This window comes from Rattus norvegicus, chromosome 3, assembly GCF_036323735.1.
Source record: "Rattus norvegicus strain BN/NHsdMcwi chromosome 3, GRCr8, whole genome shotgun sequence".
NCBI classification, from domain to species: domain Eukaryota; kingdom Metazoa; phylum Chordata; class Mammalia; order Rodentia; family Muridae; genus Rattus; species Rattus norvegicus.
The window spans coordinates 172,902,394-172,922,821 of NC_086021.1; the positions used below are offsets into that span (position 1 = coordinate 172,902,394).

The window sequence follows — 20,428 nt, forward strand, 5'->3', positions numbered from 1 at the left end:
AGATCCCATCTGGGGAGCTTTATTATTATGCAGAAGCACTGAATACTTTGGGGGCCACCGCCCATCCCCAGTCACAACAGCAGTGGGCTAGGGTACTATTTGCCTTTTCAGTCTCTGGAGAAACGGGGACAAACTGACGCCCTCAGGTCACTCGTTGCTCTTTCGGGGGCACTGTCTAGATCAGCCCACATCCATGTTTTTCCTCTGGCTCTGGGATGGACAGACAAGCGTCACCTCTGAGCCCTGAGCATGACGTAGGTCTTGAGCCTTCTAGTTAGGGGCTCCTGGTCCAGGGCTTTCTCAGCCTCTACACAGAGGAGGAGCCAGTTGTTGTTTGCCTAGGGCACACACGTCACAGTTAACTTTCTTGCAATGTGCACCCCTGCCCACAGCTCCCTGCAGCCGCTTTCTCAGGGGATGGGGTGGCTGCCCAACGGAGACCTGACCTTAGAGCTGCCTGCATATACCCCAGGAGAAACTCCTAGTCTCCCAGACTCTAAGATCCTACAGAGCTGGCCCTAGCTACCCGGGGTGTCTCCAGCACAGGAGAGATCAGCAGGAACAAACCCTAGTTGTGTGGTTTCCACCTCTGGGCCTCTGTCTGCCTTCCTGAGCATGAGGGTGTGGGACTCTTATGAATAGGGCTTCTCCAGGCTGGGATGTAGATTAGTTGGTATCATGCTTATGTAGCAAACACGAAGCCGTGGGTTCAATTACCAGCACTGCAAAAACTTGGTGAGATCGCTCAATCCTGTAATCCCAGCACTTGGAGGTTAGAGACAGGAGGAGCAGAAGTTCATGGTCATCCTCAGCTACATAGCAGGCTTGAGACCAGCCTGGGCTATGTGGGAATGTCTCAGAGAAACAAGATATAGTCTTCCATGGTGGGTCTTAGGGATGGCTCCATTTAGGACCCCTTTTCCTGCTGCATCCGAAGCCATTTTAAACATTGGGAGTTTTGAGGGCTATGTTTTGAGTGGAGAGTTTGCTGTCTGGAGGCAGCCACGAGCAGGGAAAATGGATCTCCCATCCCCCAATCAGGAACTCCAAAGCCCAAGCTGATAGTGGGACAATGACTCAGCCACCCCGTGACTAGAACGCTCAGGGGCGGCTACTAACCAAGCCCTGCCCTCTCCCCAGCCAATGCTCCCCCCCAGCACAGCAGGGATGGGAACAATTAGCTGCAGGCCAGGCCACGTGTTCACATGGTCCTCAGTCTGCTGACCACATATGACTCAGGAGCCAGAAGAGTCTTGGGAGGCTAAAAAGACAACCTGTGATGTCATCCCTGGGGACTGGGCTTCATAGAGTCACCTGACATCACTCAGGCAGGGACAGGAGTGGGGTTCTGACACCTGCTGGAGAAGGCTTTTCTACCTCTCCAAGCAGCCCTGCAGTGTACCCAAGACCTTGGCATCATTCCCACCCCAGCTACCAACATGCTCGCCAGTTGACACTTGCCTGCTCAACTGCAGATCCCCTCAGCTCCCTCCCCACATCATGGCTCCATCCAGATTCAAGCCCAACACCTCCAGGCCTCTGCTTCCTCCTGCCCCTGCTCAGATCACCCAGAGGACCCCTGCATTTGTTTCCAAATTCAGTGTCTCATCCTCCGAGGCTGGCTCAGGCCTCCCTCTCTTTCTTTCTCCTCGGCGTTCCCTACTAACTATGTGGAAATATTCTGCTGGTCTCTGACCCCTGACCCCATGAGCTCACTGTGGGCAGGGACATGTTGTTCCTTCTTCTTTAACACCGAGGCATGGCCTGTACAGCCAGGGTTTGTAGAATGAATACATGGAAGATGGATGGATAGATGGACAGATGGGTTAATGGATGGACGAATGTACAAATAGGCGGACAATGGGTAAGACAGACATGAACGGAAGAATGGACATCTGAGTGGTGTGTTAGACAGATAGTGGCGCCTATAGGGACCCTAATGGAGAAGTAAGACCTTGGAGCTGGGGTCTTCTGTCCAAGGCAGGGGCTCTCAGGTGGGATAGGAATAACTTAGTCCCCTGGTTTGGTCCTGATCAATTGGTCTCAGTATCCTGAATTCTGAGTTATCTATGGTTCTCTGCTGAGGTCCTTACTCCAAGCCTCTCACTGAGTCAGAGCTGTCCCTCTGGAAATAAGTGATTTCCAGGTAATATAAAATGTAGACCTCTGGGGGCTAGAGGTTCTGGAAAACACAGAGTTGCTTCTCACCCATTTTATGGATTAAGAAACTGAGGCCAAAAAAAGAAAAAAAGAAAAAAGAAACTGAGGCCAACAAAGTCAAAGGATTTGGCCGAAGGTGCACAGCGACAAAGCTGGGATTGGAGCCTGGCTTCTTCAGGTCACTGACGTCTGAGAGAGTTCTGGAATTTTTGTTTCTTTAAAAACACAGAAATAGTATAAGAATGTGCTTTCATTTGAATCCCAGGTGTGGGGATCTATGGCCACTTCAGACTGCACGCAGCAGCTGACTATGATTTGCCTTGCGCTCTAGCAGAAGCATGATTTTGCCAGCTGCAGATAGCTTCTGTGACTGTGTGATGTTTGGAATTCTGGGAACTTTTCAAAGGTTATCTAAACGCTAGGGACTGAGATGAGGTTAGTGTTGTTGGTTGTTGGGGGGAGTGTGTGTGGTTTGTTCAAAGAAGAGACAAAAGGAAATAAATTAGTTTCAGGGCTCTCTCTCTCTCTCTCTCTCTCTCTCTCTCTCTCTCTCTCTCTCTCTCTCTCTCCTCTCTCCTTCTTTCTCTCCTATCTAGTGATAGGAGGTGAAATCGGGAGGAGGATAGAGGGTGGGAAAATAAGACTCCCACAAAGTAGCAAAGACCGGTCACACACTGACTCATTCAGACACTTACATGCTAGGCTTTCCCCAGCATGCCTTGAGTAAATCCTCATACAAATTTCCAAAGCCCTGTCATGTGCCACCATAACCCTCAGCTCACTGAGGGCATCACACTTGGCATCATCCTCATGCCTTCCCCTCTCTCTGAGACCCCAGCTCACACGGGCATGTGAACTATGTCACAGGTATGCGCTGTGATCACCACACTCCAGCCATTCTGTGAGCGGGTGTCATCTCCTACTGGCTCCTGGCCAGCTCAACCTTCTGCCAACTGGTAAACCATCCAAGTCCACAGCTGTCCCTAGGGGCCTGTCACACGGCACCTGGGAATTCCTGCCTGGCCTTCAGAACATGTGGAAGGGAAGCCACAGAGGGACCCAACCTCCCCCTCCTATCACGGCAGAGGCAGGGTTGTGGGGGCATCCATTTTGGAGGTGCAATCCCCAGTTGAGGGGTGGGAGCTCATGCCCCCTCTGTGATCCACAGGACCTTGCGAAAGATGCAGAAAAAGTCAGCATCAAAGGGCCAAACAGAAAGTGCTGTGTGCAGCGGGAGAGTGTGCGAACAAATCAACAAGCTAGAGATCAAAAGAATTCATAAAAACAAGACCAAATTAATAGCAGACACACATGCTGGAGCAGGCTGACCAGAGCTACGAAGCAGAGGAGGGGCTGGAATGTGTGTCTCAGGGGCAGAGCACTTACCCACATCCCTGGGGTCCATCCCCAGCACCACCCTCACCAGGTAAAATAAAATATACAGCAAAATGGTGGCAATGACCTGGACCTAGAAGTTAAGTAATTTAAGGCCACGGTGAACCAGTGCTGTACTTGTGCATCTGAATGCCTAAAACCTGGGAACAAGGCATTTTAGGGAGGTATAAAGTACTAAAGAGGAGGTGATAACTCTATGGGTAGTGGATCCAAGGTCGAGGACCTGAATTTGAATCCCCAAACCTCATATAAAAATGCTGAAAATGGCAGGACACACCTGTAATGCCGGAACTGGAAGGCAGAGACAGGAGGGTCCCAGCCTAGGGAAACAGCAACTCCATGTTCAGAGAGAGACCCTGTCTCTGTGGAGAGCCACAGAGGAGGAAACTCTACCTTGACCTGCGGCCTCCCCACATGCAAGTCTGCTCTCGTGCACACAAACACTGACATGCTGAAAGCTTGGCCCGAGGACAAGCGGAGAATCGAAACTGAGGCATCAGATTCCCAGTCTGATGGCAGTCAAGACCTTCCCCGTCTCAAATCAGCAGCCCCAGGGACTCTGATGGCAAAGCCCTGCTGAACTGCAGGAGACGGTTGTTATGCTGTACAGGTTACAAGGGAGACTGGGGAAGGAGAGGGGAAGCTGCCAAGGGAGCTATTTCATAAATGTCCGCCGTGACAAGAGCGAGATAAGGCAACACATAAAAGAATGGTACAGGCCCACTTCATTTATGAGCAGATGGAGACACTAAATAAAATACTGGCTCAATCCGGCAAGGTTAAAATCATCACATTCCCTCACTATCAGGAAGTTTATCCGAGAGAAAACACCATACAGAGAACGCGCCAGCATATCTGCCTCAGAGGATCAAGGAGAAAAAAATAGCCCAGTATTCATGACGCCTGGAGGAGACGGCTCTTGGAGGAGGTCCCAAGTCTTCAGGGAAAAGAAGTACCTTAATCTCACAGAGCTTTTCATGACCAAAAGCTGCGTCTGTGTTCTGAAGGGCCAGGAAAAGGCAAGAAGAGCAGATACTGCTGCTGTGGCCTGAGGCCTGGTGCCAGACAGCAAGGCAAGTAAAGATGCCATTCATGAAGTGGGAGAGACAAGGTTAGACCAACCAACAGACAAAATAGTAAATGGGATTCAGCATGGCTTCCGGATGTGTGGTCACCACCACCAACAACAACAACAGCAAAAATGGTATTTTTACATCACCAGTAACTCCAGGAATACCCAAACTCATGTCAGCTCAAACAGCAGGGCCTATGAGACTATATACATACTAAAAACGGTGGCTATGGGGCTAGAGAGACGCCTCCGAGGTTAGGAGCACAGACTGCTCTTCCAGAGGTCCTGAGTTCAACTCTCACGACCACATGGTGGCTCACAACCATCTGTAATGAGATCTGATGCCCTCTTCTGGTGTATCTGAAGAAAGCAGCAGTGTACACACACACACACACACACACACACACACACACACACACTAAATACCACTGCCCCTTAATTATGTAAATTAAATCTATAAGGAGCATCCAGGACACATGTGTAGCTCTCCACATCATAAGGGATCCATCCTCTCTTGTCTATGAGTCAGGGTCTCTCTATGTAACTAACCCAAGCTAAACTTAAACTCATTATCCTCCTGCCTCAGCCTTAAAAGCACAGGGATCCAGGGACTAAGCCACTACCTAAAGACTATACATGGACTGACCCTGGACTCTGACCTCATAGGTAGCAATGAATATCCTAGTAAGAGCACCAGTGGAAGGGGAAGCCCTGGGTCCTGCTAAGACTGAACCCCCAGTGAACTAGACTGTTGGGGGGAGGGCGGCAATGGGGGGAGGGTTGGGAGGGGAATACCCATAAGGAAGGGGAGGGGGGAGGGGGATGTTTGCCCGGAAACCAAAGAATTATTATTAAGTATTAAATAAATTTAAAAAAAAAGCACAGGGATGACACGTGTGCGTGCCCTTGCCTGTCTCCAAGCTCCTTTTTAAAAAAAGCCTTATTTTTACCTCCCCCTGTGCATGAGATCTGTCTTCCAGGTACCCCCACGGTACAAGGCCACTGAAGAACATCACCATCCCACCTTTGACCAGAAACAGAGGAAGAAAAGAAGGAATGTCCGTGGGACAAAAAGAAAGGCCTTTCCTCTAGGGACCAGTCTCAGGATTTGCACTTGACGCTTTTGCACAGCTCACAACAGGAAGCTAGCCACATGGCCTTGCCTTGCTGAGCCTATCACTGTCCTACATAAACTCAGGTCTTGGAGACGGCAACAGGAAATAAAGACGGTTTTTGGCGTGGACATTGTGCACATCTATCTGAGACCCAGAGAGGGTACAGAGTTTCTGTGAGGCCACAGAGTGGAAGAGCAATCAAGACAGGGTGTCAAGCCTGGCTCAGAGCCAACTGCATACCAGCAGCTGTCTGCCCACCCCGGCATGCCAGCCACACAGCCCAGCTGCTTCTCGTTCCACGCCTGCCCAATTCGGGTCCTGTGTGCCACTCCTCTGCTCCCACCACCTAACCAAACGACTGCAATCTGCCTTTCCAGTCTCCCTGGTATCTGCCTACATGAGGCATAGCCTAGTCTCAACGAGCATAGAAAGGACCAAACAGGGAGCTACGAACAGCAAGCGCCCAAGGTGGCCACGCCATCTCTCTCTCAGGCCCCGACTGAGGCAGGTCACATAGACGTTCATCTTCTACCCGCAGTAGTAGGCATAGCCTGGGTGTGACCCGGATGGAGTATGTAGACTCCACGCTTGTTTTTACTATGAGATAGGGTCTTGCTTTGTAGCCCAGGCTAGCCCTCTGTAATCTGGGCTCACAGGTATGTTGCACTGTAACTGGTGGAGGTGTTGGAAGCCACAGCCTTCTCCAAGCACCTCAGCTCCTGTCTCCCCGCCCCCTTCTTCTTCAAGTAGGTTCTCTTGTAGCCATTCTAGACCCAAACTCTCTGTGTAGCCAAGGACAACCTTGACTTTTGATATCCAGCTCTACCTCCCAAGTGCTGGGGTTGTGGGCACGAACCAGAACAACCGGTTTATTGCGCAATGCTGGGGAACTGAGAGATTTGTGCGTGCCAGGCACAAGCGCCACCAACTGAGCTGTAACCCTGGTATGACCGCAGACTTTTCTATCTGCACCTAAGTTCCTGAAATAATGACTCTGAGAAGGAATTGTTTCTGAATAACTGCCTAGGCCTAAAGCTTTGGCTCCGCCCCACTAGCTCACAAATCAGTTAACCTGTTTTTACCTCTACTCAGTTTCAGGCGTCTGTCTCCATCAACATTCGGGATGAATTTCCTCCCGCCTGATTCTATCCCAGAATCCCACCCACCCCTCCTCTGCCAGATGTCCCGCCTTCTATTTCCTGCCTCAGCTCATTGGCCAATCAGTTTTTTATTGACAGATGATGCTTCTACACAGAACACAGAAGATTATCTCTACACTTTGACCTTCAAATCCCATGTCCTTCTACCCAACATCTGTGGATAGGACCTAAGGGACATCCCCTGTACCCAGTGGATACAGTTGGTGGTGTGAGTCCTGTGTTTTATTCTCTGCATAGTCCTGCCTAGTCCAGTGCCCAAGAAGCCACCTTCTGCACTGAGTATGCCAGGCAGCTATGAGAGGTCCTTCCTCTCGACATTTGAACATGCTGTTCCCTCTGGAACATTCTACCGCAGAGCCTTGTTAACTTTCAGAAATGGCATCTCCTGCAGACATTGTATCCCACCCTTAGTCTGAGCAAGGGGGGGGGGGCTAATTACTATTGAGTGGTAAATATTATCAATTATAATAATCATAATAAACCTACCATCCCATGCTAGCACCGGCTCCAGTGGGCCACAAGGCATTTGCAGTGCACTTTCACCTCAAGGGCAAAGCGTCTCAACCACTAAAGTCCTAATCTCCAACGATCTCCATCACAGGCTACCCTCTTGCAGCTCCCTTGCTGTGGACTCTGCTCACATTCCCAGCATCGGCCCCCTGTGGTTATAGTCACAACTCCCAGTAACTTGTTAAAATCAAAACTCAGTAAGTTTGTAATTTAGCAACAGATTTATCCCAGTAAATCCTCACCCCACAAGACGTCCACACAATAAACTCTAAACCAATTAATATGAATGTAAACTGCCTGCCCAGATAAGACAAATCGTCCTATAAAAATTGACCCCTTGTGAAATATTCACAACTACCTGTGGCCCTTGAAGGCCACACAGACCTGGGTAGTCCTCTTCCTTCATTTGTTTCTTCTCCTTTCTTTCTCCTCTCTTCCTGACTTACAAAAGCTCTCTTCTGCCTTACGTTTTTCACTGCCCAATCACAGGCCTTGCCTTATCTTGTGCCCGCCCTCACCTGCATACAGATATCAACTACATATTACGGTTTCCATTGTTGCCCCCATTCCCCAGGCTCCGTCACCAGGTCTGTGCTCAGTCCTACTGAGCCCCTTAAAACTGATAGGGTTCAACAGAGTCAATTTAGCTCAAATCAGATCAGCGGAGTCCAGCAAGTGCCAGCACACAGTAGGATCAGTCTGCTTAGGCTTGGCCACACTAGGCCACCTTCAGAGCCCAAGAGGCTAGGGAGGCTCTTGGTTGCCAAGAGCAGACAGGCCGCCAGGGAAGCTCTGCTCAGGGGCACACCCACCTCTGGGTGGCTGCCAGTCTCCTTGCCAGAAACCGCAGGCTGGGTCTGGGCTGCCCAGAGCCTGAGCAACAGGGCTCAGGACACAGTGGGTCAGATCTGCAAAGCATCTGACAGACGCTTCTGATCTCCAGAGGACCCTGGGGTGGGACAGGGGCCTTGGCAAGGCTGCAGCCGCTGGGCAGTGGCTTGGAATGGAGGTCTTTATTACTGGGAACTGAGGAGCTAAGAGGCTCCTGTCAGCTTGTCCTAAACTCTTAGCACTTGTGGTGGCTTGGGCTTCACACACTGTCAGACACCTTCGTGGTGGCCTCCACGGCCTCACCTTCAGGTAATCGGGCTTATTCCTGGGACTACAGGGAGAGGTGTAGGGACTATGGGGGAGAGGCATAAGGACTATAAATGTTTATGTGTGAGTGTGACTGTGACTGTGTCTGTCTGTCTCTGTCTGCCTGCCTGCCTTATTCTCTTTCTCTGTATGTACCCAGAAGGGACCTCATTCCTTCTAGAACATAAAAAGACTCAGGTATTGCCTCCCAGGTTTGAAGCTGGCTCCACAAGGGACACGGTGACATGAGGGGCAGCCCACTGATCCATCTTCTGGCCACTTCCTTCCTCTGCCTTCTCTCAATGGTAAGGCATCCTGGGCTTAAGGACAGCAGAACTCTGGGTGGTGGGACAGTTAATGCGGGCACAACTTAGGACTCTTGGAAGACCCTATACTGGATGCAATCTGGTTTCTGGGTCCAGGCTTGCTTTCCTCTCTGGGCCCAGAGAGCTTGCAGGTTCTGCTGTGTGACCTCAGGCAAGTGTCCTTCCCTCTCTGAGTCTCAGCTTCAGTTGAATGGATACAATGTTCATGAGGCTTCCAAGGAGACCATTGAGGAGAACGGCTCCACATAGGGTAGCACAGGTCCTGAACCTAGATGAGTGTCTAAAAGAGGACATTGGGACCCTGCAGTCTCCTCATAGAAACTAAATCAGAGGTGAGTCATGAGTAGCTCTGAACCAGGACAGAGACGGATGCTGGGGTCTGATTGCAAAGTACAGTCCAGGAGGGTACAGTATGCTGGCCCTCAGGCAGTCAGAGACCTCTGGCCCTGATCAAAGAGAGCAGGAGATACCTCTGTGGCAAATGTCCTTGTCTCTTGGTTCTCATAGGACACCTTTTAATTGGCTTGTGAGCAGTTCCATTTGCCTCACCTTTAAAACAGCCTCATAAGAAAGTGTTCTGTCTTAGTCAAAGGAGACTCAGAAAGGGTAAGCAACTGACCCAAAGCCACACAGCAAAGAAGAGTTGCATGGAGGAGCTGGGGCAGACAGAGGTGTGTTTGGAAGAAACCTTAGTCTATGCCTCTCCACCCTAACCTGGGCAATGCCTCACATTAAATGGAATGTGGGTATAAGCATCTCCCTCCCTGGCCCCAAGAGGTCTCCCTGGACCAACTGGCTTTCAGTCTTGATGAAAGGGGATGGGCAGAACAAGATGCTGGGGTGAGTGGGTAGTCTCCTCCCCCCTCTTCTGGCGGGGGGGGGGGCGTCTGAAAGGCTGAGGAAGAGCTGCCCTGGATTCGCCACTGGAGTGACATTTGTGAGGCCGTTCTTCCCTGGTTCCAGAAGTTGATTGGCATCTGGCACAGAAACCTAGGGATGTAGTCATGGATAGGATATAAAGCCACATCCTTTCCAGGGGAGGGAATTCTGGGTCTTCCAGGCAGGCTGTGAACTCCTGGCTGTGGACTGGGAACCTGGAAACAGACAAGCGAAGTTGATCGGGGGGCTGACAGGGACCAGAGTCCCAGTTACTTAGTCTGGGGAGACCAAGGCAAAGGAGGCAGCTTGGATTTGGGGGCAGGATGATTAGCAAAGGCATGGGAGAGGAGGGAAGCCAAAGCAAGAACCCCTACCATGCCTGCTCACTGTCCTTGAACTAAAGACAGAGGCCGAGGCAGAGGTTCAGGTGCTAACGGAGCCCCTGGAAGACAACAGTTGTTTTGGAGTTTATTTCGGAGCAACATGTCACTCTGTAGTCCAGGCTGCCCTGGAACTCACTATGTAGCTCAGGCTAACTTCAAAAATCTTCTGCCCCAGTCTTCTAAGTGTTATTTCATATCTTTAAATCGGACAAGCCGCCCCACAGGAGAGGGCTAAACAGAAGACTGGTCCACATAGCACTCAGAGTAAGGATATCATTAGTGGCTTTTCCTAGAGTCAGGACCTGAAGAAGCCAGACACTACCGAGAGCCTGCAGCAGGCCTAGGGCTCAATAAAAGGCGTATTTTGTGCTTAGCCAGTTCTGCCCAGCCATGGGAGTCAGACCCCTACTCTGGAAGTCCGCCTCTTTGCTCTCGGGACAACTGCAGAGTGCCCTGCTTTAGGTGGGAACCATTCACTGGTCAGGGAAAAGCCACAACTCTGGGGCGGCCCCTGCTGGCCAGAGTGAGAAGTGCGGGCCCTGAAAAGCAGGTTTTGGGAACTCTGGGTCCAGGGGTGACAGGATGGGGGCTACAGTAAACGGATCACTGTTTCCTTGGGCCCATCAAGAGGTTTGGGGTCTTTAGTTTTCTTTTCTTAACTGACAAATCCTTCATATAAGACCTTCTACTCCTGTTAAAGATTGATCGTCCACTGGTGGGGTAGGCAGTCCGGAGCATCTTGAGTGGAACCTCCCTCTTGGTCCCCACCCTCTCGGGAGCTCAAGGCTTCTGGTACTTCATTCATGTGTTTCTCTTCTGGGTGGGAGGCGCAGTTGTGGCGCTGGGATGAAGCCCTGTAATGAATGGGTTCCGAGCCTCTGGCTCAGTTTCTGCCTTTTTCAGAAGTGTCCTCCTCTGGGGCTGTGAGTCCACGTCAGCGAGGTGCCCTTGGCACAGCTCCCAGATCTGACTACGGGCAATCACTTCCCCCCTGAGGAGTCAATTTTCCCATTTGTGCAGGGTGGTGGGGGAGTGAGGTGGTGTGGTATGGGGGTGGAGAGTTGGGGTGGGCTGGGGTAGAGGGGCTGTGGGCATACATGGGTTTTAGAAGCTTCTGGACCTAGATGTTTCTTAGAAGCTTCTAGATAGCTTTTTAAATAGATCACAGGTCCTGCCTCTGTAACTTCTGGTTCTGTGAGTCCCAGAGGAGGCCTGGGAATCTGTATTGCCCTTTCTTGGCTTAATCTGATTGTGCACTTAAGGCTGGGAAACATGTTGGGCGGGGCCAAGACCAGGAAGTTGTATTTTCGGTTTGATTTCTTAGCCTGAGGGGTAAGAACGTGCACAGACTGCTGCCTTCGCTGTGTATCACCTCAGGCCTTTACACTAGCCGTCCTGTGAGCTCATAGCAAAGATGACCACCAGAGTTAACTGCTTTCGGAAGGGTGAGGAGACTGCTTGGTGGGTAAACTGCTCACAGTGCAAGTCTGGGGACCTGAGATGGAGCCCCAGCACCCAGGGGTAGCAGCCGGGCACAGTGGGACACATCTGTATCCCCAGAGCTGAGTGGGCAGCAATGGTCAGATCTTCAGGTTCATCTGGTCAGGCAGCCTAACCGATTGGTGATTGTCAGGCTTGGTGAGACACTCTGCGTCAGAAACAGAAGGTAGAGAATGATAATTTCCTCCACCTGATGTGGATGTCCTCATATTTACACATAAACACCTGCACATACACATACACATGTACACCAGAAACAAACAAACAGCTAGCCATATAGATGACCTCCTACCTACGCTCCAGGGTTAGTGACATCACTTCCTGTCCCCATTTTACAAACGAGGAAACCCAGGCTCAGAGAGCTCAAGGCACTCTCAGGCCTCTCAGCCAGTAAGGCAGAGCCTAAGACTGAGACTCTGACCTGGGTCCTTGCTCAAGGTCAGTGCCATGCCACCTCTTAGGAGCACCGTGGGACAGTTAGGCTGAAGACCAGTCTGTCTGACGCCAAGGCCAATCTAAGGATCCCACACCGTCTGAAGTGACCAGTTGTAAGAGTCTCCATCCCTTCCCTGATATCAAAACTGAGTGAGGTTTCTGTCTCCTCAGGTGTGTGCCCAGCTGTGCCGGACACCCTGTACCTGTCCTTGGACACCACCCCAGTGCCCACAGGGGGTACCCCTGGTGCTGGATGGCTGTGGCTGCTGTAAAGTGTGTGCACGGAGGCTGGGGGAGTCCTGCGACCACCTGCATGTCTGCGACCCCAGCCAGGGCCTGGTTTGTCAGCCTGGGGCAGGCCCTGGCGGCCATGGGGCTGTGTGTCTCTGTAAGCAGGTTTGCCAGACCAGTGTGTGTGCACTCGCGCGCGTGCGCGCGTGTGTGTGTGTGTGTGTGTGTGTGTGTGTGTGTGTGTAGGGGTGTTAAAGCCACGGGATCCAGAGTCAAAGTGGAGCCTGCTCCTTGTATCTCTTTCACCTCACTTTGGGCGCTAGGTTTATTCAGCTCAATTAGTGACCCAAGGGCCCGCTCCCTGTTTCTTGCCTCTCTTCTGCTGGCACTGTCCTTATGGTGATTTCCATCCACACCCACTCATATCATAGCCAGCTCCAGAGCTGTACAAACGGCTGCCCCTAGGCAAATGTACAGCCCTGTGGAGAGCAAGGGTATGGGCGTGTATGTGGGGCGTGGTGTGTGACACAAGCAGTGCTGGGCACTTGTACTGTTGTGCAAGTTCTACAAGTAGGGAAACTGGGGCTCGAAGGTGTTAGGTGGCGAGCTCTATGTCCTACAGCCTGTTCCATCTTCAATCAGATTTAAGTAACAGTCCACTTCCTCCACCTGGGCTGGGAGCCTTAAGCTACTTTTTGTGACCACACACACACACACACACACACACACACACACACACACACACACGCCACACCGTGCTGTTTTCAGGTGGCATTGGAGTGACATTCCTCACCACTCTCTCAGGCCTGGGTGTCCTCTGACACTTTAGGGCAGGGCTTGGTGCCCAGCACCAGGGCCACGGTTGCTGGGAGACTCTCTGTGTCCTGATCTTTAGCAGCACCTGCTCTGCCTACAAGGTGCCAGGATCATCTACCAGTGATGACCTTGCCAAGGGCGCCCAAAAGCAAAATTACCCCAGTTGAAATTTTTGAGAGAGATGGCTCAGTTGTTTTGTTTTTACAATTTGTCTATTTCATCTAAGTGTGCTTCACATTTTGACAAAAACGACCTCATCCCTTCCCTTTCTTGTTCCTGCTCTCTGCTCCAGCCACACTAGCCTTGAACACCCAAGTCATGGTCTGGACCACAGGGCCTTTGCACTGGCCATTCCTCTATGCCCCTTCTATCCCTAGACACACACATGGGACGTAGTCCCTCAGCCGGGACTAGACCACTAGGCCAGATCACCAGGCAACACAACCTTGGCACATTGGCTGTGTTTATTTCCGCTGGAGATTGCCAGTGGGGAGGATGTTTGCCCACGTAGCCACATATTACAACTGCCTGGCACATGGCCTAGGCCACAGGAGGTGCTCAGCAAATATTTGTGGCTTTGCGTGGATGCCAGCAGAGGTACAAATGGGGCTGGCAGTCACTGGAGCCCTTTCCTAAGTCCTGCGAGAAAACATTGTAGTGGCCCATTTCACTTTATCCTTAACGTGGGGGTACATCCTCACATAGCCCCTATTTTGCAGGTGAGGGAGCTCAGCTCAGAGAGGGTTAAATCACTTAAGTGGGTCACAGAGCTTCCAGGTGGTGGAAGGGAAAAAAAACCACGGTAGCTCTGATTCCTGCCTAGCAACTGACTTCCGGAGGGAAGGCATGGCCTAGAGATCCCCAGATAGCAAGCCCATGGCTTGTACTCAGGGGAGGCTGAGGACCTCAGATGAAGGCCGGTATCAAGGGTGGGAAGGGGAGGTTGCCAGCAGAGCGGATCTGGAAGCAGGCTTGGGGGAAACAAGAGTTTTCGCTGCTGGGCATGGGTCCAGCTGGGTAGAATTCTGAGGCAGTTCGTGGGGTTTACAACGTCAAGGTATCCCCCATAGCAAAGCTACCCTGCTGAAGGACTGACTGCCCAGCCTCACATACCCTACACCCAGCCAGCTCCCAGTCTGTGAAGGGCCAGGAACTCTTGCTAAAATTATCGTCCTCCTGATGACTTCCCTAAACACTTCTCTGTTTGCTAGCTCATCCTGGCAACGGGGCCAAAGCTGGGGCAGAAGTCAGGGTGTGTGTGTGTGTGTGTGTGTGTGTGTGTGTGTGTGGCTGGATGTGTGATGGGTGTGTGTGTGTGTGTGTGTGATGGGTGTGTGTGCATGCATGCTTGTGTGTGTGAGTGTATGTGTGATAGATGTGTGTGTGTTTGATGGGTGTATGTATGTGTGTGATGGGCATGTGTGTGTGGTGAGTGTGTGTGTATATGTGTGTGTGATGGGTGTGTGTATGAGTGTGTGGGTGTGATGGGTGTGGGTGAGTGTATGTATGATGGGGGTGTGTGTGATGGGTGTGTGTATGTATGTGTGTGTGGTGATCTGTGATGGGTGTGTATGTGTGATAAATGTGTATATAAGCTGTGTTTGTGAGTGTATGTGTGATAGGTGTGTGTGTGTGTGTGTGTGTGTGTGTGTGTGTGATGGATGTGGTGGCATGAACCCAGAAGTGGCAAGGCCAGGTAGGAATCCAGGCACAGTGGCCTGTGTGGTTTCTAGGGAACCACTGACAACATGGCCCAGGTCAGAAGGTCTTTGTGTCCAAGGAGTTGTGATCTGGAGGCGGTGGGGACAGTGACAGTCCTCTCTGGAGAATAAGGGGATGCCAGGAGGAGTACTCTGGGCTCTCCCTCCAGACAGGCAGTGGCATGAAGGCCCGTCTTGAAGGTATCACTGTGTGTTTCTATGTGCCTGGCCTGTGCTAGATGCCCTGTGTGCTGGTCTGTGTAACCTGAAGGCACAAGCTGCTGTTATCATTGGTGGTGATGGGGCCACTCAGAGAATTTCAGTAGCTAATATATACAGCTCTAAAGCCAGAAAATTAAACCTGACCAGACAGGGATGATGTCACACAGGAAGAGGACAAAGAGTCTGCCACATGAACCCCCAGTCCCAGTGTATGCTTCACAGCTAAATACTAAACATTACTAACTTCAAAGGGTCTCTAGCCCACGCTGGCCTTGAACCTCTGAATCTCTTGCTACCACTTCCCAAATGCTAGGCTTACAGGAGTGCCCCATGCTACCACAGAGTTTATACAATGCCGGAGATTGAGCTTAGGGGCCTTGAGCATTGTAGTCAAGCACTCTACCAACCGAGTTACATATGACCCCTTAGCCAAGGTTTCATTTTGTCAGATTCGTTACACACATAATTTCACTTAGCTGTGGACTAAATCCAACATATCCTACTTCTTACATGGAGAAACAGGCAAAAAGTGAAATTACTTGGCCCGTAGCTAAGAAAATACAGAGCTGGAGCCCAAGCCAGGCTCCTGGATGCCTCTCTGTCTTGCTGAAGAGGGAGGCCGGCCAGAGCAGCAGAGGTGTGGCGAGGAGCGGGGATGGCCCAGGGTGCCCGTCTTGTGTTCTGACCTCAGGACCCTGTCCTGGTCCTCTTTCTCCTCCCTGTGCAGTGGATGAGGATGACGGTAGCTGTGAGGTGAATGGCCGCAGGTACCTGGATGGAGAGACCTTTAAACCCAATTGCAGGGTCCTGTGCCGCTGTGATGACGGTGGCTTCACCTGCCTGCCGCTGTGCAGTGAGGATGTGCGGCTGCCCAGCTGGGATTGCCCACGCCCCAAGAGAATACAGGTGCCAGGAAGGTGCTGCCCCGAGTGGGTATGTGACCAGGGAGTGACACCGGCGATCCAGCGCTCCACGGCGCAAGGTGAGTGAGTGCCACCAAGGCCTCAGCTGCAGCAGCTCCTAGAAACAGAGCTGACAAACCAAAAGGCAACCACTTAGGGATATAATTTTAACTAAGAAATCATCGAAAATTAAGTTCAAGGGACTTGAGAGGTGGCTCAGTAGTTAAGAGCACTTGCTGTTCTTGCAGAGGATCCGGGTTCGGTCCTTAGTACCAACATGGCGGCTCATAACCAGCCCTACCTTCAGCTCCAGGGGAATCTGCTGCCCTCTTCTGACCACTGTGGGTGCCGGGCACGCACCTGGTGTACATGCATACATGAGGCGAAACATGCACACATAAAATAGAAGTAAATAAATCTCAGAACGTAAGCGTTCAAGTTCAGGTGGTGGAGTCGGGTGGGGGAGGGGGAGGAGGAGGAAGGCGCGTTAGCCTTCCTAAGTGAGATTTTTGCATCTCACAGCAGTGGTATAAATACAGTGCAAGTGCTATAAGAGCATGTATAATAAATTAGGATATATAATACGATGTAAAATATGTGTATAGAATATATATTTATGATACTTAAACCCATGTGGATAATTTATAATATCGTGACCACATGATTGTTTGGATTTAGGTAAAATCCATAGGTAAAAGATTACGTAAAGTCTAGCTAGACCAGGCAAGACTCGAGTTTGAGGCACAGCCCAGGGCGGGGCAGAGGGACGTGCAAGACAGCTACATCCTTTTATTAGCTTTTCAACTCTGGGATTTTGTTGTCCTGTTTCTTTAAAAACACTATTCTTACCACATGAATTTGACTGAGGAAGGGACCAGAAAGTGAGGGCCGGTTCCATGGATGCCCCCACACACGGAGGTAGGACACGGGTAGCATAGATGGACACTGTCTTTCTTTCTTTCTTTTTTTCTTTTTTCTTTTTTTTTTTTTCCTTTTTTTGAGCTGGGGACCAAACCCAGGGCCTTGTGCTTGCTAGGGACACTGTGTTTCTAAACCCATGCTTGCTATGTGAGACTGACATGGCTGGTGAGATTCCTGGCCTCGGTTTCTCCAACTCTAAGAGGGGACTAATAAGAACGTTCACCCTTCCGAGCCATGGAGAGGGCCAAATGAATTCGTTCAAGTAAAGGGATTGTAAGAAGGCCCGACACTAGCATCGTGTAAGTGCTAAGGCCAACCTTGTACCTGCCAGGGAATATGATATATCAAGTTAGGCACATAGGAGAGTCATCAAATCACCTCTGTATCCCCCTACCCCAGCAGTACCTGGAACTGAACCTAGACCTTTGTATGTCCTGGGTAAACGCTCTACCACTGAGCCACGCTGCCAGCCCTCAGCTTGAGTATTCAAAAGCAACATAAAAACCCTGCCTCCCGTCTGGCCTCCCCTGTGTGCACATGGACAGGGCCGTGAACAAGCACACGTGCAGCTATTCCTCTGTAACCAGCTGTGCATCCAAAATAGGGTAGTGCAAACAATTTAAGCTATTCCAGACTAGTTCACAAGTAAACAAGACAGACCATGGCTATTTCGTCTGGTTTTGACAATTACTGGGGGTCATCCCCTAATCTACTCTTCTAACTGCAGGCCTGGCTACCTCCCAGCGGTGTGTCCCAGATACTTGCTGTTTCTCCTGGCCATGTGCTTATGGTTCCTCTCCCCTCATGGTGGCTTCCTCCTTCTCTCTTGTTCCTCCTCTTTTCCCTTCCTCCAACCAGGTCACTCCGAACCCACCTACCTCTAATCCTCCCCAGTAATTAGCTGTAGCCAATTTTATTTAACAAATAGTTTTAAGTCAAGGAGCAAGGTTTGCACAACAACGGCTTGTAAACAGGAGAAGTCACTCAATAAAAGCTTGCAAACAGGACAAATCACTCAACAAACGCTTGTAAACTTGAGAAGTCGCTTGTAGGCCCAGGCCTTCAGGTATAGAATTTAGCATTACACTACATAGCAACAGAGCAAACCTCAACAAAGTAGTTTTGTAACCTGGCCTGCACTGAGCATGTGCAGACTGTTCCTTAGCAGAAATGGTTTCAGAACTATCCAGGAACACTTCCATTTTAGCTAGCTTCAGTGACTGTGAGGTGACCAGTGTTCCTAGGAGGGTGCGTGTAAGGTCCATGCAAACACTGCACCATGTATACAGGGACCCAAGTAGCCTCACACCGCCTGCCCTAACATACAAACACACGAAGGCTGTGTGTGCAGGGCAGTGTTTCTCAGCATCAGAATCAGGGACATTTGGGTTGCACTGAGTCATTCTTTGCGGTTGGGGGCTTTTGGGTATGAAGTGGGGTGTGGAAAGACAGCCTTACCCCTGCCCTCTAGATGTCAGTAGCAACCCCCCCAAAAGCTCTCAGGGTTGGGGGAAGGACATCAATCATAAGAGAAAAGGAGAGTCAGGGAGGAAGAGACAGGCCATGGTGAGCCTGCCGTCTTGGGCCCTTCAGGCTTGCAGTACCAAGCCACACAAGTGTGTCTGTAAGACACCATGTCTCAGTGAGTAGGGAGGTAAGGAAAAAAGAAAGATGGCCTTCGTTAGTTGCTTTGGGACCAATGTCAGCAGGGTGCACTATGCTCAGACAGCCTCAGCTATTGCCTTATCCAGTCCCAAATGTTAGAAAGCTTAGGAAGACACAGAGGCTAAACAGCCTGGCCAGGTTCCCTGTAGTGGCCGGCGGGCGAGCTGATTGAGCCTCAACTTCTCTTCTTTCTAACCCCCAGGACACCAACTTTCTGCCCTTGTCACTCCTGCCTCTGCTGATGCTCCTTGTCCAAATTGGAGCACAGCCTGGGGCCCCTGCTCAACCACCTGTGGGCTGGGCATAGCCACCCGAGTGTCCAACCAGAACCGATTCTGCCAACTGGAGATCCAACGCCGCCTGTGTCTGCCCAGACCCTGCCTGGCAGCCAGGAGCCACAGCTCATGGAACAGTGCTTTCTAAGGCCAACTGGGGATGCGGATACAGGGCCTGCCATCCTCAGCAAATGACCCTAGGACCAGGCCCTGGACTGCTGGTAGATGCTCTTCTCCATGCTCTTGGCTGCAGTTAACTGTCCTGCTTGGATTCACTGTGTAGAGCCACTGAGCAATCCCTGCTCTGTCTGAGGTAGGCGGAGCAGGTGACCAGCTCCAGTTCTCTGGTTCAGCCTGGGATTCTGGGTTCTCCTGGCTCATTCCTCAAAACATCCCTGTACAAAAAGGACAACCAAAAAGACCTTTAAACCTAGGCTATACTGGGCAAACCTGGCCACCGTGCTGGGGATAAGGTCAATGTTAGGACCAGACAGCAGATTGCCTGAAACTTCCAATTCCCTTCTTGGACTTCTGTATGCTTGTCCCCAAAGATGATGAATGAACTCGTAAGTGTACCTTCCCTGACCTGAGAACACCCTGCCTGCTCGGGAAGTATTCAGGGGCAGAATTCTCTGTGAACATGAAGAGATGAATCACACTGTCCTTAAGAAATTCCTCAAAGTCCAGGAACTTGAGCTTTGTATTTTCAGGAATGCACATCTCTTAAGCACTCGCAAAACAGGAAGGCTCCACACCTCTGGTAGGCCAGGGCCTTTCTCTTCAGCATGAGAAAGACAAGGGACAGCAGAGTACTCTCCTCTGGAGGACTAGTCCAGCCTAGAATAAACACCCAAATCAAGCGTGGAATTTTGTTTGGTGTCGTGTTTTATTTTGTGCAGAAAAAAAAAAAACAAAAACAAAAACAAAGCAAAACCTGCCTGGATACAAATGTTACATCCTCTCCCACCGTCCACTTTGCGGCTTGGGAGACAGCTCGGTTGGTAAAGTGTTGGGCAGGGTAGCACGAGAAGCTGTGATCAATCCCTGGATCCGATATACAAAGACTAGATGTGGTGATGCTGGGGAATTGGAGGCGGGAAGGTTCTCAGGTTCCATAGCCAAACAGCCTAGCCTAGTTGGTAAATTCGAGGCCAGTGGGACTCCCTGTCTCAATAAACACAGTGGACAGCTCCTAAGTTAACAGTGCTTGAGCACTGCGCATGCGCGTGCCCATGCTTACAGCCCACGTGCGCATGCTTATGGAAACATGCACATTCGCACGTGTGTATGGGGGGTGCGCGCATGCACGCACACACGAACACACATACACACAAACACACACACAAACAACAAATATTTTTTTAAACTAGAATTATCATCAAGGTCTAACCGAGCCATGAGAGATGTCTCTGGCTATCATGGTGACACATGCCTTTAATCCCAGAACTCTGAGGCAGAGGCAGACGGATGGATCTCTGTGAGTTTGAGGACTGCCTGGTCTACCTATTGGGTTCCAGGCCAGCCAGAGCTATACAATGAGATCGTGTCTCAAAAAAAACAAAAAAAAAAAAAACAAAAACAAAAAAAAAAAACAAAAAACAAAAAAAACAAAAGAAAACAAAAA

At 50.7% G+C, this 20,428-nt stretch overlaps 1 protein-coding gene across 2 annotated transcripts; it reads left to right on the forward strand.

Moving 5' to 3' along the window:
- Nucleotides 1–8,276: 8,276 nt before the first annotated feature.
- On the forward strand, nucleotides 8,277–19,671 carry Ccn5 (cellular communication network factor 5). Of its 2 annotated transcripts, none has more exons than XM_039104504.1 (5): nucleotides 8,277–8,552; nucleotides 8,710–8,854; nucleotides 12,244–12,460; nucleotides 15,769–16,023; nucleotides 18,732–19,671. In XM_039104504.1, exons 2-5 carry the CDS (start codon nucleotides 8,795–8,797, stop codon nucleotides 18,950–18,952), a joined length of 753 nt encoding a protein of 250 aa, XP_038960432.1. In that variant the 5' UTR covers nucleotides 8,277–8,552; nucleotides 8,710–8,794; the 3' UTR covers nucleotides 18,953–19,671. The 2 variants fall into 2 exon arrangements, with proteins under 2 accessions (XP_038960432.1, NP_113778.2); NM_031590.2 differs by having other exon boundaries at nucleotides 8,298–8,552; nucleotides 8,762–8,854; nucleotides 18,732–19,668.
- The last annotated feature ends 757 nt before the right edge of the window (nucleotides 19,672–20,428 follow it).